General features: G+C 38.0%; 1 protein-coding gene across 1 annotated transcript; it reads right to left on the minus strand.

The window, feature by feature from the left end:
- Positions 1-2,661: 2,661 nt before the first annotated feature.
- UPF3A (UPF3 regulator of nonsense transcripts homolog A (yeast)) lies at positions 2,662-27,361 on the minus strand. Its single transcript, XM_009997956.1, has 10 exons — positions 27,356-27,361; positions 26,507-26,613; positions 19,445-19,551; positions 17,061-17,159; positions 16,860-16,970; positions 11,776-11,831; positions 11,526-11,684; positions 9,607-9,767; positions 5,919-6,213; positions 2,662-2,969 (listed from the first exon to the last, which is right to left on the minus strand). Exons 1-10 carry the CDS (start codon positions 27,359-27,361, stop codon positions 2,796-2,798), a joined length of 1,275 nt encoding a protein of 424 aa, XP_009996258.1. The 3' UTR covers positions 2,662-2,795.

A 27,361-nucleotide genomic window follows, 5' to 3' on the forward strand; every position in this document is an offset into this window, starting at 1 on the left:
TGAGCTGGCTTACTGGCACAGCCCGAGATGGCCACCGGCACAGTGTTCCTCTGCTGGCAGGAGGCATTTCTCATCTCCTCGGGGTCACACCTTAGTGGAGAGCCTGTGGATGTTCCAGGCTTCTGGTGCTGCCTTGCTGCTCCTGTTTCTCCTGAGCTTGTGGCGTGACTACAGAATTGCTCAGGTTCTTCTGGTGGTGGCTGGTATCTTCTGGACCCCTCAGATGCAGGAGGCAGAGCTGCTGGTACCTACTGAAAAAGGGGTGTCCCAAGAGCTCCTTGAGTGGCCTAGCCAAACTGTCAGGCAGCACAGGCTCCTCGGGACACGACTGTGCTGCAGATACCAATGAGTGTACTCTCCAAGTCTGAATCCAAATGTGCTGCATATCCTTTCCATGTGAAGACAGAAGTGAAAGGCCAGTCTCTCTGCCCCCCACCCTGGGCAGGAGGATGCATTCACAAGAAAACAAAAAATAAGTGAAAAAATGAGCCACAGGAATCCTGGTCAGTGAGGGCATGGCCACTTCACCTGACAGACACATTTAAACCCTGACAGTTTGTACTGGGTCAAGGCTTGACATCCAATTTCTGGTGACTTAAAGAGGTGGAAAATAAGAAGCTTCAAATGGAAAATTACTTCTAACTAAACGTACTTCAGTTCACTATCTGCTAACTAAACTGTATTTAGTTAATTACCTACTATGCTACCAAAAGGTGCTTATAACCTAGGCACTCAGGTGAAGGTGGGGGAGTAGCTTGAAAGACATCGCTGGCCAAAATATACCAAGCTCCAGATTGTGAGCATGTGCAAAATCGCTGCTTTTCTGAGTCTTGTGGGTCCCTCTGACAGGTGAGACACTCTCCTCCAGCCTCCCCTGGGCATCCAAACAGGTGGGAAACACTTGCTTTTGTGCAGACCCTTGTCTGGTGAAGATGTCAGCTCTGCCTGGCTCTACTGCAGGAGAACCTCCCTGGCAAGTCTTCTCCTTGGACCAAGCCAGGCTCTTTCACTGTGGAGAAAGCCTGCCCCATGGCAATGCTACCCAGCCTCTGTGCCCCAAGTCAGCTAGGACACCAGGACAACGTACTTCCTCTGCAGTCAGGATAAACTTGGCAAACAAGATAAACTTTAGATGGAGAGAAAACCAAGTTATTCTCTAACAGCAGCTTTACTTGAGCTTGAAGTAATTGTGGCTGGCAGCTCACTTACATAGCTTCATATTAAAATTCTTCTCAACTGTAGTTCTATCTGCTTCTGAAGAATACCAAGTGGCGCAGCAGCTTAAAATTTTTCTACAGTAGGAGATGAAAAAACTGCAGATCACATCTCAAAACCATAGTCAAAACCTTTTTGCATTTATTCTATTTAATGCTTAATAGCTGGGAAAACACAATAAATAATTTCTGAGTTTAGAACAATTAGATGTTATGCTAAATAATAAAATGTTCAAACAGGATGTAAAAATAAATTAGTATTATTTAACTTCAATGACAAAACAGGCCTCAGTGTCAGACAACTGAGAAATTTTTAGCCATAAAAGATAAATTAACATGTTCTGCCTTTCTGTAAACATGCAGCTATGTTTGAAAGCAACAGAAGATATGTATATACACACACTTTTCTGTATATATATATATATATATATATATATATATACATATTAAGTATTTAGTTTGAGACTGTATTGTAATGTAAAAACAAAAGACAGTGAGACATACCTTCTTTTTTATTGTATATTTTCTTTTTTTCCTGTTGCATATATTTGATTCTCACATGCTATTTCAGGTTAGCTTTGAACTGTATTATGCCTGCATCAGAGGGCAGAATTAGGCCTAGATCTTACAAAATTGTAGCTTGCAGTTTACATTCATGTGTCCATATTTTTTTAACAGTGGAACTGCAGAACATTCATGTTATCATACATTTGCCAAATCCTGCAATTGCAACTTATATGAAACATTAGCATATAAAAAGTCATCACTGTACAACCACTTTTTTTTAGAAAAAGTCAGTGTCAAAAACATAAAAATCAGCTAATTTTTTTAAAACCAGATACCTTGTTTAAGTGCTGAGGTCTGTGTTAGCTTTTTCCCGTTTAAAGCACACGAATCTCTTAAAACAAAAACAGCAAAAGTGACTCAGAAAATGACAAACACTAACGACGTATATGTAGCTCTGCTGACACTCATCTCACCCTTGCCATTAATTAAAAAACAGTGTACACACAATGAGGTACAGACACCAACGGAGATTTCTCACAACTGTGCAAACCAGGGGCCTCCTCCTGCAAACAAACACTGCGGGCTCCAGGACTCCCGCCCAGGGTTGGTCCCACCAGGTTCACCCGCAGCTCCTGGCTGCAGCCCCTGCTGCTGCCCTTGGCAGGAAGGGGACCCGTGACCCTCACGCCATGCACCAAACACATTTAAAGTGCCTCAGGTTGCAAACTGAAGGTGAAATAGCTTGTGAAAAGTCTTGTATAAATACTCCTTCAAAACTGTCAGAGGTTTTCTATTTCAAGATAAATCTAATAAAATATTGAACTGCTTTTCAATTAGGCAAAGTTTTTGCACTGCTTTTTTTTTTTAAAAAAAAACAACTATATTCTGTTGCTGTTAAGGTACTTAATATGTCTTCAGTTACTCTTCCCTTTATTTTACAGAAAGAAAGAGGCAGAGCTATCGTAATTTTGTCGGCGCAATTGCCTTTGGAGCTCTGAAACGCCCCAGCATTTTTTTGGGATGACACTGAACCTGAAGTTCATCCCTTTTCCCAAGTCTTTCCTCCAGTGTGTTTTATTCTGCTTCTTCGCTCTTCTCAGAACCACCTCCAGCTGAATTATCTGCCTCATACTTTTTGTCAAGAGCATCTTCAAAGGATTTCCCACTGGAGTCATAGGTTTTACTTGTAGATCCCGTATATGTTCGGATGCGAGCTCCTGGCTGGTACAACTGCATGGCTGGGCGATCCTAGAAGGAAAGGAGACATGGTTAACACTCCAAGAAAGATGTGTGGGATAAAGGTGTGGGATTTTAAAGTGATGAATGTTTGTGGAGAACGTAGATTTTGTGTTAAATGACTTTACATTTTGTAAGACCCAGGAAAAAAAATGGAGTGTAATGAAAATTGAGTTTTTAGTGTCTGTCTTGTTTATAACACGATTCTTGGGAGCCAAGCATTTTTAATAAATTAAGAAAGCTGTAAAAATTAAAGATCCTCTGCTGCATTTGATGTAAACAAGGAAAAACACTGCAATTAGCAAACACAGTGTTACACATCGAGCTCTGAAAAACATTGCTGATGTTGCTACCTTGACTAACATCAACTGGGAAGCACAACTGCCTGCGCACTTGCAACTCTGCAGATGAATGACAAACGTTAAATATAAGCATAAAAAAATAAGACAAACCAGAGAACAGTTTCAGAGGTAACAGCTAGAAAATCACCCTCATCTGAACTTGACTGACTCGTATTTGTGCACTGCTACTCCAAGTCATGAATCATTACCACAGTTTAAACATGGAATGCACATTTTAATTATACATATAAAAATAAAATTGTGCAGTTATTGCTCTGCTGCATCATGCCTTCCACATGGAGTATGAGAGCAGGGGAATTCACCCACTGAAACAGACAAAAGTTAAGTGCAATTTGAGCATGTGGGGGTTTCTGAGTGACCAAATCATACACATGTTGATTTGATCACTGGAAAATAGAAGGAGCCAGTTTATAAGGAAAGGACAAGACACGTCAAAATTGCAAATGGTGATGCTCCATAGCTCTTTTTATTCTTGACATTTCAGTAATAAAACATACTGTTTAGAAGCTCTGCTTAAGAAGTTTTTTCCTAGCATGAGTATTATACTCTCACAGATACCAGGTTTTAATATTATGAAGTAACCTATTCACCAAAACCTGAGCTTTTTGGCCAATGTCTTGTGTAAAGTTTCGTAAACAAAATTTAAAAGCCTATTTTAAGACAGAGTGGCAGAGCATTGAAATTTTTGTACATTCAAACTCTATTAATTTTCAATAACTTTCATAATTTGAATTCCTATATTTTGCTCTTTCATTCTTTTGCCTTACTCCAAAGATTAATTTTTCCTTTTTCTTTCTTTTTCCTTCACTTTTGTCTTTTTTTCTTTCATTTTTTTCTCTCTGTAGACCAGATATCAAGATTCACTACTGGGACACACAACTAGATCATTCTAGTTAGTGTTTTGAGGTGTGGTAGGAAATGCATAACATACCTCTTTCTACATCACAGTAAGCTGTATAAACCTAGATCCTCTGACAAACAGTCATCAGAAAAAAAAAAGCCCATCAGAAAGTTCACGATAAAGGGTCCAAATAATTTTTCATATCACAGACTCTGTACCTCACAGTATCCATGAAACTGACACCACTCGTATACCAAAAAAAATCCCATTTTCAAATTACCTCTTGCAAACTTCAGAAAGAAGCTTGATGTCTGTCTAAAAACTTGTGCTGGTATTATTATGCTATAGGCAAGTTGGAAAACTCCAGCCTAACTCTTATCTACATGAAAAATACTGTAAGGAGAAAAGTCACCACACTGCAAAAATAAACTTTACTGATATTGCTTATTTTGTATAGGGAACAAATCTAGTACTTAAAGTGTGGGCTAATCCAGAGACTCAGCAATACTAGAAGTGTGACAGGAGGAAATAAAAAGGAGGTGGCTTCTTAAGGCTTGACAAAATGCTCCCAAGGCCCACCACCTACTTCCATGGTTGAAGAGATTTCACCAGATTTCAAGAGTAGCATGGCAAGCCTGAGAAAATTTGTCTTCCCCATCATCCTGTTTCTGAACTTGGGATTTTTCTGACTGTTCTACAGCTGGAGCTGTTGATGTATGTGGAAAGTGACTAAAGTGCATATGCAGATAGATCTCCCCCATCCTGCCCAAACCACAAGAGAGACACACCAGGCTTTCCGTGTTTCCACAAGGTGACTTACTTGACATGTAGAGTGAGACCACCTGGACTTTCTCTATGCACACTCCATCAAGACTCACTCTGCATGTGACCAATTTACTCTTTGGCAGCCTGAGCCCACATCACAGATCAGTCACTTGGTTTGAAAGGATAGTTTCACATGCAGAATAAATTGCTACACAAAACAGTGTTTCGGTCATCTTTTGTGATTGGAAGGGAGAGAGAACGAGGGTGACAAGGAAAGCCACTTCCTGAAAAGACTCTGGCACATCCATGAAATCAGACAGTCTCAGAAAAATTATGCCCATTTCTCTGGGAGGCAATAAGGGACAGCTCAACTACACATCCTGCTACAGGCCCCACTTGCACCTGCTCCTTCCCCAACAATGACCCTGAGGATAATTTGTCCTAACCAAAGGACAGCGTTTTCGTCCTGGCAAATATACAATATAGAAAAATTTGCACATTCACATCCTCTAAAGTCAGTGGTCTCCAAATGAGCTATTTATTTAAGTAAGTCCTTCTAGTTCCCCTACTGAGCAATGCCTGGCGAATCCATACTATTATTACCTTTTGAGCTGGGTAACGGAAGTACACTTTTAAAAAACTAGCATGCCATATGTTTTAAATTTCATTACAGATCACAAGTTTAACAATTTTTAACACACTCATAAAATACAAGGCTTCCAAGAATAGTGTTCTAAAAATCCTAGGGTTGAAAGGAAGACAGAAAGTCTTCTATATACTGTAAACATGAACAAGCAGAGACCTGTGACCTTAACTCATTTTAGCTGTTGTTGTCCTTTGATAACAATAAAAAGAAACCTGAATTTTACTGAAAAGGAAACAAGTAATTGCTTTTTTTGAAAAAGCATATTTATGCTGAGTTTGCAAAAGTAAAACCTGTGGTCTGGAAGCACATTTAACTAATGAAAGATGATCCTAAATTAATAAAAGAACCTTATTTCTTATGCGCTCCTTTTTGGATGCCATGTCATCACACTTGTCCTCTTTACCCAGTTTGTCTACTGCCTCCACAGTGAAGCTGTAGTTGTAGTTCCCTTTCTTTCCTCTGTCTTGGCTGTATCCTTTCCCCCATTTCAGCTCTTCTTCATTCCTTCTCACAAACTTGTCAAACTCATAGTGAGCTCTATGCTTTCTGCCATCATCCAACCGATACCTTTGTCTTTCAGGCTCTTTTTCTTGAAATCTTCTCTCCATATCTCTTTGCTCTTTGTCACTATCATTTTGTGACCTATGAGTATGTATAAAAAAACAAAATCCAAACAACAGTAAAAAAAGTTGCTGGAGGATATAATACAAAGCCTTCTTTTGACTTCAACAGTATTTAGATCAATTGTATGGCAAGGCTGTTTTCTTCTCATTAAAAAGTGGTTACATGCAATTTTGCTGAATGTCTCATCTGTGTATGTCTGACTCCTGACTGCATTCAGGTCAAAGTAGCAGATAGAGCTTTGCAAGCAAATCCAGACTTCTGTGCAACTGTTGTGGAAAGCCTATTCTTCATTTTTTACCCCTCTTTGCAATCCCATAAATAGTTCCACAATACTCTTTACATAAGCACATGATGCACGATTAGCTCTTGTGGCCTGTTCTCAAGGTGACTCATGTATAGGAGTATTCCCTTGAATGGGACCGTTCAGGGTCTGAAGGAATTGTGCAGGTATCATGTATCAATTTGTAAAGTTTCATTACTTTATGTAACAAAAATTACTCACTGACATTGCTACTGACAGAAGGCATTTGTGAAAAGGAATACTTATCTTCCAGGCTTTTGTTTATTATGACTCCAAGTAACTTAGCCTACCTTGCATATTTCATTTAGGCGAAAGACCATTACCTTACCAAAATATAATATTTAATTTCTGCTATGCTGCCATGGGTTTATATTAGAAAGACCATTAGTTTGCAGCATTTTACTGCCTGTCTGATACAATTCTCAGCTCTCTTATTTACTTCATTGTTCCTGTTCAGCAAGTGGGTGCTTCTCTCGTACAGCCAAACTGCAAATAATGAAGAAAGATTGCAGAATATATTGAGCTTTTAAAGGAGAAAATGTAGGCAGCTTATTTTATGTGTTTCATAAGTATAGATGCTTAAAATTGAAACAGCAAAGTTGCTTTTGACAGTCTGCTCACATCCTGGGAAGCAGCAGGCTGAATCAGAGAGGACACAGGTTTTCTAATGGTGCAGTGATCAAATAGTGGTATGTTTCTCATTAAGAATGGTTTAATATCAACAAAAATATATCTTTCTAGATAACTTTTTTTTTTTTTAAATAGCTCTGTGATAATTGTCAGCCTCTGTCATGAACTTGGGCATTGGTGAGGCTGCCAAGACAGAGGCCCCATCTCATGAAGAGCTGGAGGTCTACAGCAAAACCTGAATGACATGTTAAGTTATTCAGCATTTCTCAAGACTGTGCTTGTGTCAACACATTCTCCAAGTGGAAGCAGCATTCCAGCTGTCACAGACACCTGAATCAATCACAATTACAGAGATACTGTAGCTACAGCATAAATATATATTTAGCCCTTAAGGGGTGTGCAGCTGTAAGTTGTTTTGTTTCCCATTAATGTGCTATTCTAGACACTAACTTCAAGTCCTGGCAAGGCTCAGAGCATGACCTTCCAAAAAGCCAGAAAGACACATCTCAATTTGTTGCTGTAGCACTGCCTGGTACCTGCCTATTCCCCTGCCTGTTACTCTGGGTGAGGAAGGAATGGGTGTTCCTGAAGGTAGGCAGGTGACAGGGATACAAACTCCCGTTCAAGGGGCATTAAAGTAGCTTCCTAAAATTCAGCCACAGCGAACAAGCAGGCAAGAATGGAAATGGCAGTGTAAGCAATTATGGAGTCTAGGTAGAAGAGAAAGTTATGCAGCCAGATAAATTAATGGAAGTAAAGGGAATGGAAGCACACTTGTGTTTGGTACCGTTTCAAATCTGCATGTGACCATGTGCACTCACGCATCTACTGAAGTTTTAATTTGTGATAGAAAGCTATTGCTACTGAGCCTTTAAAGATGGTTTCCAACAGGCAATTCAGCCTCCTGCATGCAGAGTGGGAAGTTACAGTTTATTACTGCCTTCTGAGTCAGTGGCAAAGTAGTTACAACTTTAATTCTTGATCCACCTGAAATAGCTCCTATCTTGCTATGTAATCACACCCACTCATAATGATGAAATGAGCACTCGGAAAGACAAGATAACACTTACTGTACCTCTGCAGCCAGTAGGATTCTGGTCTACACCTGGAAAATCTACATTAATGCCTTATTAAACTTACAGGATCAATAGTAAAAATGTTGTATGGCACCACAAAAAGCTTAATACATAAAAAGACTTATTAGCAAACAACTGATTTGCCCCTGCAAGTACTTCTGTTGACCATGTTTTTTCCTTCGCTGAAGAACGTCAATGAAAGAGTTGTTGAATATTTTCAATTTTCTTTAGAGAATAGAAAATGGAAGATGTCAGCATCTTTCAGGACATACTCAATATATTGAAACACTAAGCCCATGTTTTAAGTCCCCTTAGACAGAGACAAAAAAGATGAATAATGCATGTAGGATATTATTGGCAAACCATTTTTTCAATTAGCAAATGCAGTGGTTTTATTTCCCAGTGTTCAAAGCTTCTTTATTTTGCTATTTACCACTAGGAGAACATCTGCAGTTCCTGCATACTTTTCATAAAAATCAAGAACCTATGGGGACAAAGGCAAAATTTAAACTACTCAATAGGCAGGTAGCTTGCAAGGCTCCTAGAGCACAGTCACAAACCTCCTCTAATACTGTGTATATAATACCTTAGGTAAATTATTTAAATGCTCAAGCTTGTCCTTATGTACCAGCTGCACATAGACATCTCAGATTCAGCTCTTTTATTTTGCAAAGTACTTTTGAGAGCTTGGCTGAAAAATTATTAAAGAACAAAGTATTGTTTACTTCAGCAGTATATTATTTGTAGTTATAAATCTTCTGTAACTTATGAGTGAATCCTGCTTGTAGTGGCACACACATGCTAAAGGACAAGAGAAACAACCAGCTGCTGAAAACATTTCTAAGATATTCCAGGCTACAGTACTTAGAGATCTAGACTGTACCTCTTGTTCCTACCATTTCATATGCAACACAAAAGGCAGTGGGAGACAGAGACAGCCTTCTGCACATATCTGTCACAAGGCTGCCATTAACATCATAACTATTCTGCCATTGTCCCAGTTATCAAACACATCTATCTGTTTATTGCAGCAAAAATGAAGTAAGTGGCATCTGAGGCCATTTAGTCTTTGACATCAGAAACGAAAGGAGGGCCTTACCTGAGCTCTTGATGGGGATCAGATTAAATAACAATGAAACTCTGTATGATCTGTCCTGCAGAAATCCTTCCAATCTGGGATTTCACAAAAACATTTCACAAATAACAAATTGCATCCACTAATACTGTAATCGGGTCAGTAAACTGTTACTAGACATCTTTTACAAAAAGGACAGTGAGAGATCTGTTCACACACAAAATTAAATTAGTTCCTTGCTGACAAAACACCCAGCCAATGCACATTTAAGCCTTCAAATGAAAATACTTAGGATCTAATTTGGAGCCTAGAAAATAAATACTACTTACTTTTCCTTAAATTCTTTTAGTGAACTCTCCAGTGATTTGGATCTTACACTCCCAAATCCAGGTGATTTATCCCATTTGCTTTCTTCAATGTCAGATTCTTCACCTTTTTCTTTGTGCTTTTCAGTGGCCAGCTCATCTCCTTTTTCAGGCTTCTTAAGAAGCTAAGGAATATTTGTTTATGCTATGATGTGTAATTATTCTCTGTTATAACAGATACTTTAAAAATGCATTAAGTACATCAAAAAGCTATTAAGATTGAAGATATTTACATGCTATAAATATATTTTATTAAGTATAACATTTTAAAAGTTATTTAAAGCAGCCAATTTACTTTTGCTAAGGGGTGACAATCATTAGCAGGCATTCAGTGGTACAGTTTTAAATATGCTGAGAATACTGGAGAAAACACTTACCTACTCTTCTCTCCTAACTTTTATTTATATAGATATTATTATGGTCCATGATTTCTTAGAAATCATATAACAGAGCTCAGTGTTATTGCTAATAAAATAAAAAGCAGAACCTCTAAGACAAAAGGAGTAAGATTAATAATTCACTCAGTTAAATATTATATATAAAATGTGTTTCAAATGAACTACGTGGGACAGACTGGCATGTAGAAGTAGGTGCTTAGTATCAATACACCCTGACAGGAAAAACAGACGGAGAAAAAAATTGTGTTAGCAAAAAAGATCACATTGCATTTTCACTTTGGAGATTAAGATTTCCAACAAGTTTGTTTCTTTTATAAGAAATAATCCACAGAGGGCTTGAGCAGTGCCTAGAAGTTATAATCTTTATAGAAAGACCAACTGTATCAAACTCTTTCACTAACATTTCAAGAATAAGCAGAACATCTCATCAGTCTTTTCATTCCAGCAGCTTTTCTGAAATGACCAGAGGTTATTCTTCTCCAATATTTAGAATTTCTATAATGTTTCTCTCAGGTAATGTTTTCCTTTTCTTTAGGAGTCAGAACTAGCTTTCAAGGTCACACTGACACAGATATCTCATAACTACTGAAGTATTTTGGACAACCATGTTTGAATAATAAAATAACTTCCTTTTCTTCTTAAGTTCTAGTATGTTTTTCTTTATGCCTAAACATGACAAATCTGTAATTCGGCTTCAGAACTTGCTATTTTTTACCTCCAGGTGAAGGCAACTGTTGTCCAGGCAGAAAAGGAAGAGGAAAGAAATACACAGCTCTGTGGCTTCCCACAAGATCTGGAATGAGTCTGTGTGCCCTTTCATTAAGCTAAAATTTTTCTACCAATCTTTCTCTTCAAAACAGCCTATAAAACCTTTCCAATACCACAAAATGTAGTTCAGATTAATAGTTTTTATCTATGTCATATTATATAAATAAGCTTTTAAATGCCTAGACATAGAACAAAATACACCCACCTAAGTGAAGTAATTAAAAGCACATCTATTCAGATTGTTACAAGGCAGCATGGCCTTAAGTTAGCAACTGTGTTATAACTTGGTTAAAGCACACTATTAAAATAAATCCATTCTGAGCATAAAGACAAAAAAATCTCAGCACATATGGCTAGATGAAGATTTACATGACAGAAAGTGGGAAAGCTGTATTTACAAAAATCTTCTGACATGTTAGCACAGAACAATTTGGTTCTGTCAGGTTACGTCAGCACAGAATGTGGCAATGTTGTATAAAGGTATCCATGTTACCTTGGATACCTGCCATAACTGCATCAGCACATCATTGTATCTAAAGTAATTAGTCACACTGCTCAACAAGGCTACTTAATCAAAGCCCTTTGGGTCACAATTGGTTTGGTATTTCCACACCATCCTGTAGTACACTGCATGAACAATGTGAGATACCAAAGGAACTTCTGGATAACTTAAACAAAAAAATAGGGTTGTGGTTGTTGCTGTTTTCATTAAGGTACCTTGATCCTTATTTCTTTTTCAGAAATCTTCTTTTGCTTCTCCACTTCTTTTCTTTTACGTCTTTCTTCTTCTCTGCGCTTCCTTTTCTCTTCCTCCCGCAGACGTTTCTTCTCCAATTCTCTGCGTCTTCGTTCTTCTCTTTTCTCTTCTCGTATTCTCTGAAGAGTTCAAAATTATTAATTGTAAATTGTCCAACAGAAAACCATGAGAAACATAAATGTTGAACTTCAGGCAAAAGTCTGAACGTACCTGCTTTTCTAATTTTCTATTTTTAATATATTCCAAAAGGGGTGTTGTTCTTCTAGCTAAAACACAAAAAATTTGTGATATAGTGTTCAACTCCTAAAATATGTACTAATTTCTTTACTTCAGTACTAACCCCTTTTTTCTAGCTTTATCTGCAAGGGAGCTAAATAATTAATAAACTTTTTTTTTTTTTTAAATAAATTTTTTAAGGCATTCCCATAATTCCATTTTAGAAACACTTTGTTGCTGGTTTGTGGGGTTTTTTTGCTGTTAAGGTTAGAAGCAACAGAGATACATTGCATGATTATTTAATGTTTAATTAAACATTGTATGTTTTTAAGTTCAAAGAATGGCTTTTTTCTCTTGCTCATCAAATGGTTATTTACCAAAAAAGAAAGAAATCTGTTCAGAATTTCTTCCTACATTTCAATTTAGTACATCAAACCCTAACTATATTGCTGCTCATATGCAGCCCACATTACTGCAATCTCTCATAATACTTTTCACAGAATCACAGAATTGCTGGAGTTGGAAGGGATCTCTAGAGATCATCTACTTCAACTCTCTCACTGAAGTAGGATAACCTAGAGCACTTTACACAGGATTGTATCCAGATTTTGAATATCTCTTAGAGACAGAGACTCCAAATCAATTTAACTACCATTTAGCATTCACCACTTCATGGGAAAACGGGATGAGCAAGAGATAAGTGGTTTGTCCCAGGCTAAACAGCAAAGTATCAGAAGATTCAATAAAACTCTGGCTTCCCAAATAACAAATAAAATGCCTCATCTACTGGATCATACATCAGTGTCTATGTAACAAAGCTATCTCCACACCGTTAAATCCAGCCTAAGCCACCTGCTTGAACCATCCCCAGATTCTACCAAAAATTTGAGAACATCATCAAATTCTACATCATGTACAACATCCACGACTGTCAGGATTGAATTCAAACTTGAATTCATGTACTTACAGCTGTGAGTAATTACAACAATTTTTGTCAGTCTTGGATGTCCCAGGATAGAGTTACAGAAAATATTTACTACTAGCAACTGCTCTATAGTTATTGACAGGCCTCCTCCCCAAACTAGAAATTTCACTATTGGAATTCATGACAGGATTTGGAAGAAAAAAAAAAAAAAAAAAAAAGGAAAAAGAAGGAAAAAATATTTTTTAAAGTTTTAATCAAATTTGAAATGGTATAGCCAAAATGTAGACACAACTCATATCCAAAAAACATCTTAATGTTTTGTCTTGATAGCGTGACTATCCTGGGGGCAACCTATTAATTAACGGTAAAACCTTGTTACACAGTTATGAATGAGAAGGCTTGATAGGATTCTGTATTAATTTTTAGCAAATACCAGTGGTCAAAAGCAACAACCAAAAAAGACTGTTGATTTGATAGCTACCTCTCTCTATCCCTAGATTCCCCATGTTACATTCCCCTTTTCCCACCTGCTCATAAATTTTGACAGATTTTTAGGTCCCCAGCACCCTCCCTACCAGTTCCTCAGATCTGCAGCTCTACCTCTCTCTCCTGCTCCTCCAAGTTCCCCTGTCTGAGCAGTGTCTGTCTCTGGGCACTTTTACATGCTGAAAGTGATCACAAATTGTAACTGGATGGTCTGGGGAGAGGGTGAGCCACCCTGGGAGAACAGAATTTGACCCTAGTCATGACAAAGGCTGTGGGCAACAGGAGAGGTGCCTAAGGACTGGAGGATAGCAAATGTCACTACAGTCTACAGGAAGGGCAAGAAGGAGGACCTGGGTAACTACAGACCAGTCAGCCTCACCTCCATCCCTGGTAAGGTGATGGAACAACTTGGCACTATCTCTACGCATATCAAGGATGAGGGGGTCATTAAGAGCAGTCATCATGGTTTTACCAAGGGAAAGTCATGTTTGACCAACATTATAGCCTTCTATGAGGAAGTAACTAGGTGGATAGATGATGGTAGATTTATCTTGATTTCAGTAAAGCATTTGACACTGTCTCCCACAGCATCCTCGTAGATAAACTGAGGAAGTGTGCTCATGATGATCAGGTAGTGAGGTAGATCATGAACTGGTTGAAAGGAAGAAGAGAGTTGTGGTCAATGGGACAGAATCTAGTTGGAGGTCTGTGACTAGTGGAGCCCCTCAGGGTCAGTACTGGGACCAGTACTATTCAATATTTTCATCAACGACCTGGATGAAGGAACAGAGTGTTTCCTCAGCAAGTTTGCTGATGACACTAAACTGGGACGAGTGGCTGACACACCAGAAGGCTGTGCTGCCATTTGGCGAAACCTGGACAGGCTGGAGAGTTGGGCAGGGAGAAACTTGATGAAATTCAACAAGGGCAAGTGTAGAGTCTTGCATCTGGGAAACAACAACCCCATGTACCAGTACAGGTTGGGGGCTGACCTGCTGGAGAGCAGTGTAGGAGAAAGGGACCTGGGGGTCCTGGTGGACAGGAAGATGACCATGAGCCAAGAATGTGCCCTTGTGGCCAAGAAGGCCAATGGCATCCCGGGGTGTATTAGAAAGGGTGTGGTTAGTAGGCCAAGGGAGGTTCTCCTCCCCTTCTATTCTGCCTTGGTGAGGCTGCATCTGGAATATTGTGTCCAGTTCTGGGCCCCTCAGTTCAAGAAGGGAAGGGAACTGCTTGAAAGAGTCCAGCGCAGAGCCACAAAGATGATTAAGGGAGTGGAAGATCTCCCATAGGAGGGAAAGGCTGAGGGAGCTGGGTCTCTTGAGCTTGGAGGAGACTGAGGGGTGACCTCATCAATGTTTACAAATATGCCAAGGGCGAGTGTCAGGAGGATGGAGCCAGACTTTTTTCAGTGACGCCCAGTGAAAGGACAAGGGGTAATGGGTGCAAACTGGAGCACAGGATGTAAACATCAGAAAAAACTTCCTTACAGTGAGTGACAGAGCAATGGAACAGGCTGCCCAGAGAGGTTGTGGAGTCTCCTTGGCTGGAGACATTCAAAACCTGCCTGGACACGTTCCTGTGTGATGTGCTCTAGGTGATCCTGCTCTGGCAGGGGGATTGGACTAGATGATCTTTCAAGGTCCCTTCCAACCCCAAAGATTCTGTGCCTCTGTGATGCAAGAGATTTAATCAAGAATCATAACTTGAAGTTCAAGGGAGAGAGGCAGTGTGATGAGTAGTATCAAAAGAGAAGGACAAAAAAGAACATTTATTTAATCTAAATTTTACCCATCTTATTTATGGGCTTTACTGCAAATAAAAATCTAAGAGGCTCTTTTTAAAATGTTTAAGAAACTTTAAAAGAAAATAAATTACAAAATGAAGACCTGTGTCAGCAGTAACTTTTGTGTATTTTATCTTGCTCTCTACAAACAAGGCAGAAGAATAAGCTTACCTTCATCTCATTAGAGAGAAACTGTATTCTATCTCACTGTCACACTGAAACTGATGACCTAAAGCATCTGATGTGATGCATAGAACATGTTGGTTTGCAGTAACACTACCTGGAGAAATGCTGAGAATGAGAGGCCCGATTCTGCCAACAGTGTCCTAGTCTTCCACTGGCTTCAGGAGGAATAACACCTTTGAAACTAGGCATGCAACTAAGACCTTACATAATTTTGCTATAAATGTGATATCCACTGAAGTAATCTTTATTTTTCTATTGATAACAATGGTGACAGTTTTGAATAGCAGAAAAAAAAATAAACTAATTTGATTTCCTGTGACTTAACAGAAATGAAATACTAAAACTCCTAATGTAAAGCTGCCCTCAAACAACAGTTACTCAGAAATCTGCAATTCAATAATAACAATAATTTTCATTTATAGTCTATTTTTAAGTTAACAAATCTTTCCTGAATTTGCAAACTTTTTGTAAATTGTAAAATTCTTAGAAAATGTTGAGTGCTTTTCTTTGCTGTCAAATACTAGGGAGGATTTGGGGGGAATAAAGATTGTTGGGGAACTTGTCTATCTGGAAAAGCAACAAACAAGTTCTATTAGTAGCAGATTTATCCAAATTTCCATACTTGTAACATTTCCATTTCCTGTAAGTTGCTTGAGTTCCACATCTCTCCAATCAACTATTAATTTATGTGTATGAAGAATAATAAATGCCATTACAAAAATGCTTGTCACAGGCAGGGACAAACAGCAGTAACAAGTGATAGGATGAGAGAAAATGGCCTCAAGTTGTAGCAGGGGAAGTTTAGATTGGATATTAGAAAAAAGTAATTCACTGAAGGGTTGTTGAACACTGGAAGAGACTGCCCAGGAAAGGGGTTGAGTCATCATCCCAGGAGGTATGGAAAAGATGTGTGTCACACTTGGGAACATAGTTTGATGGTGGACTTGGAAGTGTTAGGTTGGACATTCTGATCTTTAAGGTCTTTTCCAACCTTATGATACTATGATTCTATTCTATGATTCTAATCAAAAGAGGTGGCTACCTTTACACTGTGAAAAATAATGGCAAACGTCTATATTTTTTTCCTACTTGATTGTTACACCCAAGGAAAGATTCAAGTGTTCTACATTATTTCAGTTGGAGATACAGCTTGTCAATAGTCCATGTCATCCTGAAAGCTGCATACTGGCACTGAAGATTTCAGTGTTGATCTTACTGAAGATTCCCCCCAGGACTCTGAAAGTCATGCTGCATGCATACAGAAAAGAAGGTGTTGCCTTACTTTCAAAGCTTTTGCAGAATCTCGATCATGAGAATGAAGAGAGATCATTTCATGTTTCTCAATAAAATTAACTAATATGGTAGATTAATTGTTAAGTATTTGGCTATTTTATCTTTTAAAAAGAAATCTTCCATCTTTTGATACATCTGTAACTATTCAGAAGTATGAAGGACCTATTTCTGAAACCACTGTACATGCAAAACTTCCAGTGAAATCAAGAGATTCCACGCACAGAGACTTTAAAGAATAGGTAGGTAGTTTCCTGTCACTACTTGGCTGGATAGTGAAAATTTAACTGCAATAATATCAATCTCTGTTAGACTGAACAGGTCAGCTCTTGCAAATAATATCATAAAGATATAAAAATAAGATACTTAATATACTCAGTAATAAGAAAAACCAAGAAAACAGACCAATGAGTTCCCTTGTTTTGGCCTCAATTTCTCCCAAAAGAATCTCAGGATTGGCACAGATTTTCTCTTCATCAGCACAATAACTCTCTAAAAATTTCCTATATTCTGGATCTGTGAAGAAAAATTTTTGCACTATGTTAATACTTTGCAATGCACGACAGAAAAGAAATCTGTTTTTCCTCTGTAAGAAAATACGTTTACCATCATCAATGCTCCCAGCTTTGGCATCTTTCTTCTTCAGCTTCTTTTTCGAAATCTTCTGGAACGGAGCAAATTCAACCACTGCAGGATACTCTAAACCTTAAAAGAGATCAAAGCTTAATTTTTTGAGGGGGAGAAATGTTCCTTATATTCAAGGAAGATTTTTCAAAACTCTTCAAAATTGTGTTGGGCAGTCTTACTTGAAATCAAAGGTGAATGTTTCTACAAACCCTTCCTAAACTTCCAATGAAAATTTACATGTAGCAGTATTTTAAAATGAAAACAAAATTAATTTATATTTTATTATATACATAAACTTTTTTTTAAATGCTGAAAGATTACTGAAGTTGTACAATAAAATTCTCATATTATCATTTATAATTACCTTTTAATTCTTCACAGACATTAATTTATTAGAAAAAAATTACAAAAAATCCCTGTCTGACAAGAGAATAAATACTTCTGGGAAGTGAATCTGAAACAATTGAGTTGCTTATGTAAAGTTTTGTTGCCACAAAGCTTAAATATGTAAATGCTGCACAATATGCAATAATAAAACATATCATATTCTTTCAGAAACAAAACTGTAAAACTGAGCACGTAGAACTGTGTGAAACTTCTTTTTTTGAAAAGAAGGCTCTGAGGAGACCTTCTAGTGGCCTTCCAGTACCTGAAGGGACTACAGGAAAGCTGGGGAGGGGATTTTCATCAGATAGTGTAGTGGTAGGACAAGGAGCAATGGTTTTAAACTGAAAGAGGGGAGATTTAGGGTATGTAAGGTGCTGGAATAGGTTTCCTGGGGAGGTTGATGATGTTTTCTCCCTAGAGGTGTCTAAGGCCAGGTTGGACGAGGTTTTGCGCAGCCTGGTCTAGCGTCAGGTGTCCCTGCTCATAGTAGGGAGATTGGAACCTGATGATCTTTAACGTCCCTTCCAATAACCATTTTATGATATGATTCTGATTCTATGACTATTGACTTCTTGCCTGTGTTTATGAGCATGGATTCTTTCTTTTGAATTCTGTTTTAAATACTGAATTATTCTTTGGTCTGGAGTCAGAACTGTGTGTAGCTTTTGAATTTTGCTTGGCTTCCACTTGCAGCAGGTTCAAGATTACACTTTGCTCAAGTCCACTGAAAACTTGATTTAAATCTGCTAGAACATTTGTTAATCTTATTGAACTTGGTATCCCCTGTTTTAATTTTAGCTTCATAAATGCAATGCAGCCACAAGCCTCACCAGAGGGCACCTCTGATCAAAACTTTTGCTCTTCATTTGCACAATCATGCCAAACTGGCCAGCTGTGCCCAAGTTCAGTGTTGCAATGCACAGAATATCCTGGCTTCAGTCAAACATAACACTGAAGAACATCCTTAATTTAGACAAAGTGAAGCCTTGACAGAATCATAAAAATAGTTTCTTTCTAGATTTTCATCTAAAACACCCAGAATTTGAAATCTGGGAATCATATCCTGCAAGGAATGTGTTGTTGTCCATCTCCAGGAAAATCCATCCAAATTTGATCAAGTTAGAGGCCTATAAAGTATCTCAGGTAGGAAATGCTGAAAAGGCATTTGTTAAGTGTGCCAGACAGCTTCTTTAGAGATCAACTCTCCTGTAAGAGTGGGCAGGACTACTTTCACAGGACTTTGCAACATTGTACTGCACAGACTATCCCTATAAAAGAAACCTACAACTCTGCCTGTTTTATATGATCCACTCAATTTTTTACAGAAGATATGAGAGAATGAGGCAAGGAACTGTTAAAAGTAAAGCACCACTTCTTGGATATGGCAGTTTCATGCTGCTGTAGATGTGGATTTCTCCATATGTATATTACAGAATTTTTCTTTCTTGTTAGGCAAACTTTTGCAGAATGAACATTTTTAAGATGGCAACCAATTTTGTCGCTCCTGCTCTTGGAACTCAAGTCAAGGTGTCTGCAAGTGCTCTAAGAAGTCAAGCTGCACAGGTTTACAACTCGGCAAGACAAGTTTTTGTCTTGCTTCTTCAAAATGGGAATAAGTGGCACAACTTTATCTCATAGAAACACACTGAAGATGTACAGATTCATACTTGCAATGTGTTCAGTTGCTGTTGTGATGAATTGTGAAACTTGTATAAGATAATTATCTTAATAGGATCTCAATAGTGAATTGCTTAAGGAAAAAGAATGCAGATAAAGCATGCACACCACATTGATAAGCAAGACTGCATGAATAAGCATAATTTGCACTTCATTATCTTTTAAGTGTTAGATTTCAATACATTTTTGGGTAACTGTTTATTGAGAAAATCCCCCCTGGCATAATTAGCAAAAAGGAAATAAATTGATTTTCTAAAATATGTATATATACATGTTTAATATCTTATAAATAGTCCAACCTTTATTATCAATGAAGACATAGCCATCAAAGCGATCCCTAAAAAGAAGGATGTCCTCAGGATTTCTAAAGTTAATGTATGCTCTTGAGTAGAGATGAGGATAAAGGCTGCAACAAGAAACAATTTTATTTTCTGTTATTTACTTTTCTGTTCAGGACTAGGAAAAAAGCAAAACTAGAAAGATCACACTGCAATTATTATCATCTTTGAGAAATGGCTACCTTAAACATGCATATTGAAATCTTTACATATATACATCTACCGAACTATATATGTGAAAAAGTAACTGAACAAATGAGTTCCTGGGCTCAACTGTGATATTTACTCTGAACAGAGATAAATATTTCTAGTTTGTTTTGCCTCCCTTATTTGTAAAGCATATGCTTCTATTGTGCAGGATCAAAGCTTTAGGTCTAATACTTCATTATATAAGAGACAGGAGTAACAGCAGTGCTTTTGGGGAACTTCTTGGGTATGCTATGAAAGCCTTCTGTCATTGAAACAGAAGGTAAGCAAAAGCTCCAAGTGAAAGGCTCATTGCCAAGCTGTCACTGTATTTAAAGAGATTTCCACTTTTAAAAAAGATCAAATAACCCCCAAATGGGCAAGATAATCCACTGAATTATATATTAACAAATAAACTCAAAATATTTCAATCCCATAGCTATTTCATAATCAGATTTCACAGTGAGGAAAGAGCAAAAATATGGGTTGGACCACAGGATCCACACATCTGGCAGCTCAAAGCAACACAGCTACCACAATCCAAGTAATTTATTTTTTTTTTCAACTTTTCAAATGTGCATCCATATAGATTTCACTTTGGGTATTAGAAGGTGAAAGTGCTGTCCGTAACTAGCCAGTGATTTTCCAAACTCACCCAATTTGTGTTTGATATTGTAGCCATAACTGTCCAACAAAAAAACTAAGGGCTTTTCAAATGTAATGTTTTACAAATACCAGCAATGGAGGGCTTCCACAACACACAGATGATAAGCCTTCTAATTCTAAGGAAGAACAGTTTCATCCATATATAATCACTATAATCTGATATTCTAGGATGGGAATAGCACTGAACAAACTGTGAGAAGGTAACCACAGAAACAACAGCTAGGGCATGGCTAGGGCTACGCTGAAAGCACAAAGCAGCCCTGAAAGCCTTGGCAGGAACGGTGCGTTCCCTCATCCAGCACGGCCTACACAGACACCACAGCTACACACTGCTTGCAAGCAACCTCTAGACAGCTTCACCAGATGAACATGGTGGCACATGGCTATGTTTTGTCACAGCTTCTGCAAACCCTGCAGAGTCCTCTGTGATCAGATTTGCAAACTTCCAGTCTGCACATGTCACCCAAGGTACCTCGAGGGTGGCTGTGTAGGGACTACCAAAGCACAAATCAGAAGAAACAAGCCAGCTTCCTTCTCATCCATTTCAAAGCAGAAAAAGACAAAATGGAACACTTTTCATAATTACATAGTTTAAAAATATTTTTAAAGGCCTACAAGTGTATGTAAAGGAGGAAAATTTATTGCGTAGTCCACAGCTGTGCTGGAAGAAATGTCTCTGTGCTGCCTGATGGCTGGAACAGTGAAGAAGTCTCTTTGATAACTGATGATGCACAGGAAGAAGTCTTCCTTCTCTGTCATGTTAAATGGACTATTATTAAGTTTTGTCTTCTTTGATGTTAATTAATTAACATTCAATTAAATGAGGTCTTTTACTAGAAACTGATATGATTATACACTTGAAGTGCTGAAGATTCACAAGACAAAATCAGCAACCTTGAGGGACAATCTTCAGTTTCTGGAAAATACTAAAACCTTCTGTAGGTCAAAGACTGGGACTCAAGACAAGTGTCCTTGCCATGGTATCACTGTGGCATCTCTTTCCTGTCTCACTGCACAGCAAACAGCTTCATCATATAGTTGGTTTTTTTTTGCCTGGGATTTTTTTCCTGCATTAACTTAGAACCTTATGGTTGGGTACATAACCATTGTGAAATAGAACTGAAAATACAAGGACTTATTCCCTCCTTGTTTCCTTGAGCTTGTATATTAGTGCCATCTGTTTGATCTGATTTGGCAACACAAACTTTTCCTAGTACACAATATTTTTCTAACATTTTCATCTTAGACTTATCAGAGTGAGTATCTTTCAAAACAGAGAAACATTCAACATGGTTATTAAGAATTTATTACACTAAGAAAAAACTGAGTTCCAAATGTATAAAGAGGACTCTGGGAAGCAGAGATTTAGAATTTACCTTGCAAATAAGGAATCCAATGTTGTTGCTAGACATCACTAACATATTCAAGAACTTAATTCAAATCAGCAGAAACATACAAAAATATAAAATTATGCTTGTGCACAATATGATACTACTGCACACAGCAGCACAATAAAATTGGATTGTCTGCCCATTCTTGTTTTACATATCAGGGTAGAAGATCATAGAAACATGGCTATGACAGTGCTAAACCATTTTGGGTTCTTTCTCCAATGGAGCCACTTCTACAAAGAGTTGGTTCTCACATGAGGAACATACGACCAAGTTAGATGGCTGAGTGCTTAGTGTGTAGAAGTCCAATTACTGAGTGTTTTAGACTCGTCTCTAGGCTTCTTACCCAACAAAGCGTGTAATGTGCCTAAAAAATTGCATAAATTTCACTCTCTAAATGGGAAGCTAACTCAATGTAGCAAATTGAAAATTCTTAGCACTATCCTGCATACAAAATTCTGCCTCTTACTCTGGGTTTCAGACACCCGACTTCCAACTGCACCTACCTACTGAAAACCCATCAACGTGACAGGGCAGCAAAGAATGCACGGGGCTTCAAAGGGCCACAGGGACTTTGTGGCTAATACCCTCTCCAAGGAAGAAAGAGCTGTGCTCTACTTTTGTACTTTATATTCAGCAGGTTTTGCACAAAATACCTCTTTTACTCTTCAGATTTTGCCTTCCAGCCAAGACCTGAAGAAGGGCCACTAGACTCTGTGTGCCTCCTCCTTTTTTCAAGTATCTACCAGCACAGATTTCATTTGGGATTTGAAATACAGTTTAGGGTTGCATGGTTAGCTTTATAATCAGACAGCTGGTTCTATTTTGCCATATGTTTGCTGTCTAGCATGCTGCTTTCCATCCATATCATGTTTTGGACAGATGCACTGCACATGATGTTGGTATCTCTGGGATGTAACTTAAACTCTATGGAAATAACCCAGATGAGTTCGACTATATACATTTCTTGAGTTTCTTTGTTTTCTGTTGTTCATTCAAGAGTATTCAATCTTTTAGGTTACATGTATTTCTGTAATACTCAAGTCTACCATCTTGTTACATCCTTACTTTTTTAGTAACTTTAATAACACATCCTAATATTTTACTTCTACTAGGTATCTTTTAACATATTTGTGTAAAAAGGCTGGTGCATGGGAAAACAATTTTAAAGTTATCTAGAATATAAACAGCAACATGTGAACTATAGAGATCACACCTTAATAAAAATACCAATTCACTAGTCCTAGTACGTGTCTATATATAAACACACATACTACATGTATATATATTTAAATGTATAGATCTCTACATCAAAATGTTGGAGTGTTAAATAGACTTCTCCACCTGTTCATGTATCACAATTTACGATCAAATAGAAAACCCATCATCGACATCGTCATGTCAAACTAAAATCCACTGGCCTTCCTCCTCTTGCCTCTCACCTACTATAGTCATGCACATAGTGGATGGAACTGGCACAACTATAATTAACTCAGTCTTTCCTTTTTACAGATATAAATGAGCACAATTTGCCTGGCAGTGGAGAAGTAGAAAGACTATGCAGTTGTGATGACAGACTGTCACTCCTTCCATCCCAAACATGGCAGTGGTGGTTCTCTTGAAGCTCTAATGGTGCTGCCCATTCAGAGCTGCAGCTCCTGGGTGTAAACTGTCATCCTGCAATGTTAATGCTATTTGCTTACAATAAACCTGTGCAAAATGTTGGGAAGCAGTTCTGAGTGGCAAAGGAGGAGTGCTGTTTGCAAGAAGCTTAATCTCTGTGATACATGTCATTGTCTATTTGACTGGCTTCCACATTAGCAAAGCTCCTGTTCAGATTTCTTAGCTTTCATAACCTCACAACATTATTAATGAGTCCTAGCACGCAAGATTCAGTGCCAGTCCTGAGGGATGACCAAAATCCATCAGGGCCAGAGCTCTATCACTTGACTCAAGTTTTCGAAGATTCAGAAACACAAGCAGACAAAAAAGAATACATGGAAAAAATAGTTAATACTTGGAATCTGAGAACAAGATGGGCTGCCAGGAAGGCAGTCTTTATTAACAGCGATAGTGTATCTATCTAACAAACACCCCTGAAGTCACAGAAAGAGCGTTTTGTTTTGATGTCAATGTACAAGAGAGAATAAATGTAATGCAGTGAATCAGACAAACTCAAAACAATGAAAGAAACACAATGCAAAAGTCACTTTCTGAAATTATTTTACTGAAAAGGATGTAGCCAGAAGAGTGTTATACATTAAAAACATTACTTAGTCAAATTATATTCTATAAAGCTTTACGGCTTGCCTATAATAACATGACATTGGAAAATTAAAAATAAGTTTTAGACTGCAAAAACAGTGAAAATGGAGTTGATAATACATATTTTGCAAAGGCTTATAGGTAAGAGTGCAACTGTTCACTTTGTCCTCTAGAGTGAGATGATCTCAGAAATAAACACATAGAAACAGCTATAGCTAGACCTCTCTAGTCTTCTCTCCAACAGCAACTAGTACGGGATGCTTAGAGAAAGTTTATTAGAAAGGGGAAACTGCACACTGACACTTCACCTAGTACATCATTTCAGCTACTCACAGCCTAAGGACTTTGTAATACAGAACTCATATCCTTGTGTTTATTAGGTTTTCATAGGTTCGTTTCTGGCATCAATTTCTGACAACGAGTTCTATGGTTTAACAAAGTGATGTGTGAAAAAAAAGTCCTTACTCCACAGGTGAAGAAATATGAATGAGCTCTTAGGAAGTTCTGTTATCTAGAGCTATAGAGGATGGGATTAAACTGAGATATCTGTTACAGCTCTGAAGGCAAATCTGTCTCTTTCTGCATCAAAACACTGGTATGTCCCATTCTCTTTCCAACAAAAAGATCCTCCTCACAGAGTAGCTTCTCCAAATCATTCTCTTGTGGGGTAAGGTAAAATTTGCTTTTTATCTTCCCATGATCATTATTTTATTACAGAGGTCATACATAGGACTCAAGGCAACTGACAATCCAAGTAATGCATATCAAAGACTTCATTACTAAAAAAAAAACAAAACAAAAAACAGCTTAAAAACATGTACTCTTTGCTTGCTGGATCTTAAAAGTCTAGAACCAAAAAACATAAGGGATACAGCTTCATTTTCTTCAGACTATTTTATATTTTTCATCACCTAAGTCTGCTCTTCAAGGCAAACAATTTTTTGAAGTGTTTTAAGCATGTCCTCATATCTCTGCCAGAATGAACTACTGTGTCATACATGTGATCTAATAAACCTTTTTATATATACCTATGTTCTCTCCCCAGCTATATCAAAGTACATGACAAATAACACAGCATGAGAGAAAATCCACAATATGTTTCATCAGTAACCTGACATGGCTGCAATTAAATGACCAGAGAGCATGATTTTTGAGTACTCCAAACCTCATCATGTAAAAGTAGTGAGAAAATTAAACCTTCTTTCAGCACCTCGTCTGTTATAAGATGGCTAACTCCCTAAATTCTTATGCCAACAATGGTTCTGGAAAATTAAAACTGAATTTCCTGGCATTCATGCAGCTAAGCATGGACAACAGAGACACTTTCCTTCAGATATTTCTTGGTTTGCCTTTGATATTTTGCCCTTATCAAATAAACAGCTGGGAAAGAAGTGTTAAAGAGACCCACTTGGAAACACAGATGATGCAGTTCAGAAGAGAAATGTTAATAAAAGCACAGATTTTAAACCAGCCTAAATACTCCTCTTTCCTAACATCACATCCTTTGTGGTTCTATCAGAAAAGCTGAAGAATCTCTTGCTGCACTGCTTAACTGCCTAGGCCAGGCTACTGTCACGAAGTTTGGCTAAGCAGATGTTTCTTTCTGCTCCTGGAACTGACTCAGAGAGAATGTGCACAGTCAGAGAAAACCATCTAATAACACAAAGGTGGCAAGCAGTAGTAGTATCCTTTCAAATAAAATCATCCCAGGAACTAGACTGTTCCAAGTGCAACGTGCCACAAATTATTCTCTACAAAGTACAGGATCTGAGTGGCATCATCCCTAACTTTAGAAGTAGGTCTCTAATAAACAACCAGGATCTCTTGGGGGTCAATGCAAAGAATCTAGCGTATGTGGAGGACAGGCTAAAGTGGGCAAGATCTTACACTTTAGCTTTTTGGAACACATGCAGATGTAGCATACAAGGTGTTTTGTTTATTTTAATGGTTAAGTTTCTTCTCTTACGGAAACTGTTCTATTCAAAAGGAAACTGTATTTTAGCACTGCAATAATGAGTAAATTATGTAAATACGTTAGCAACTCTGATTTATTTCAAGCTAGCCACTACTCCTTTTTCTTGTTTTGAATGAGACAAAAATGAATAAAACTGGATTATCTGAAAAACAGTATGAAATAAATTTTAAAAGATGCAAGCAAACAAAGAAACGAAGCTCAAATGGCACTCATGAAAAAACTTGTATGGTATTTGCCCCAGGCTGACTCTTTCTCACAGCCAATAAGCAGTTTGTTGCATTTTACTAATGGAAGTTAAAAGAAACATCAGGGTTTCAAATAAAATTATGTCCTATTCATACAGAAAAAAATTGTTTTAAAATCACTAGTGTAAAATAAGATGGCAGGAACACATTGTCTTCGCATATGTATCCTGCTTTCACAAATATTTAAAGTAACTTAACAAAAAGGGCTTGACAGAAAAACTGTGTTTTGGTACATCCAAAATACCTTAATTAGGTTTTAAGTACCTGAAAGCCTGCACAAACAGCTCATCCTCACCTGGGATCAGCAGTGCAAAACTCAAAATAATCATGGGCAGGTAGAGGATGCAGTTGTTCCTCCAGTTGCTCCTTAGTTAGACAAGGAGGAAGTCGTCGAATAACTACCTGCACATACAAAAGAAAATTGAGTTTTTTCTTTGATCTAAATAATGTAGGGAAGGACTAAGCAAATTATACTACTCCTCTTTAAAAGCTCTTCCTCAAGTTGGGAACTTTGGAGCATTAGTCTCCTAGTTATTTACTTTCTTGGACTTGCTGACAGATGGAACAATTTCCCTATCTCAGTTTATGCTAATACTGTAAAACTGTAGGGTAACGATATTCTGATGACCAGATTGAGAATCACTGCAATTTAGACAGGAACAAAAGATGTTAACATGAGACCAGAAAATAAGATATTGACTACACAAACATCTTACCATATCTCTTTTTAAAATTATTTCAACTAACTTTAAAGTCTTTTATTACAACAGTATCTTAGTGTATTCAGTTTATGTGTCCAAGTGCTGGCAGTGGGGGGCTGCAGGGGCAGCCTCTGAAAGAAGCCCGGGGCTGCCCTGTGCTGGACACCTCCAACGGACCCACAACAGGAGACAGCTGAACCCTTCAGACATGACGGTGGCACCTCAGGGAAAACTTATCAAAGAAAGAAGAGAAAAGGCTGCACAGCAGTACGTGAGACGGAGGAGTGAGGAGAAAAAAGTGTGATAAACAGCTCTGCAGACACCAAGGTGAGAGAAGGAAGGGAGGAGGTGCTACAGGCACTGGAGCAGAGATGGCCCTGGAGGAAGACCATGGTGAAGCAGGCCATATCCCTGCAGGCCATAGACAACCTGCACATACCCACCTGCAT

Source organism: Chaetura pelagica, unplaced genomic scaffold (genome assembly GCF_000747805.2).
Source record: "Chaetura pelagica isolate M959 unplaced genomic scaffold, ChaPel_1.0 scaffold123, whole genome shotgun sequence".
In the NCBI taxonomy this organism is placed as follows: domain Eukaryota; kingdom Metazoa; phylum Chordata; class Aves; order Apodiformes; family Apodidae; genus Chaetura; species Chaetura pelagica.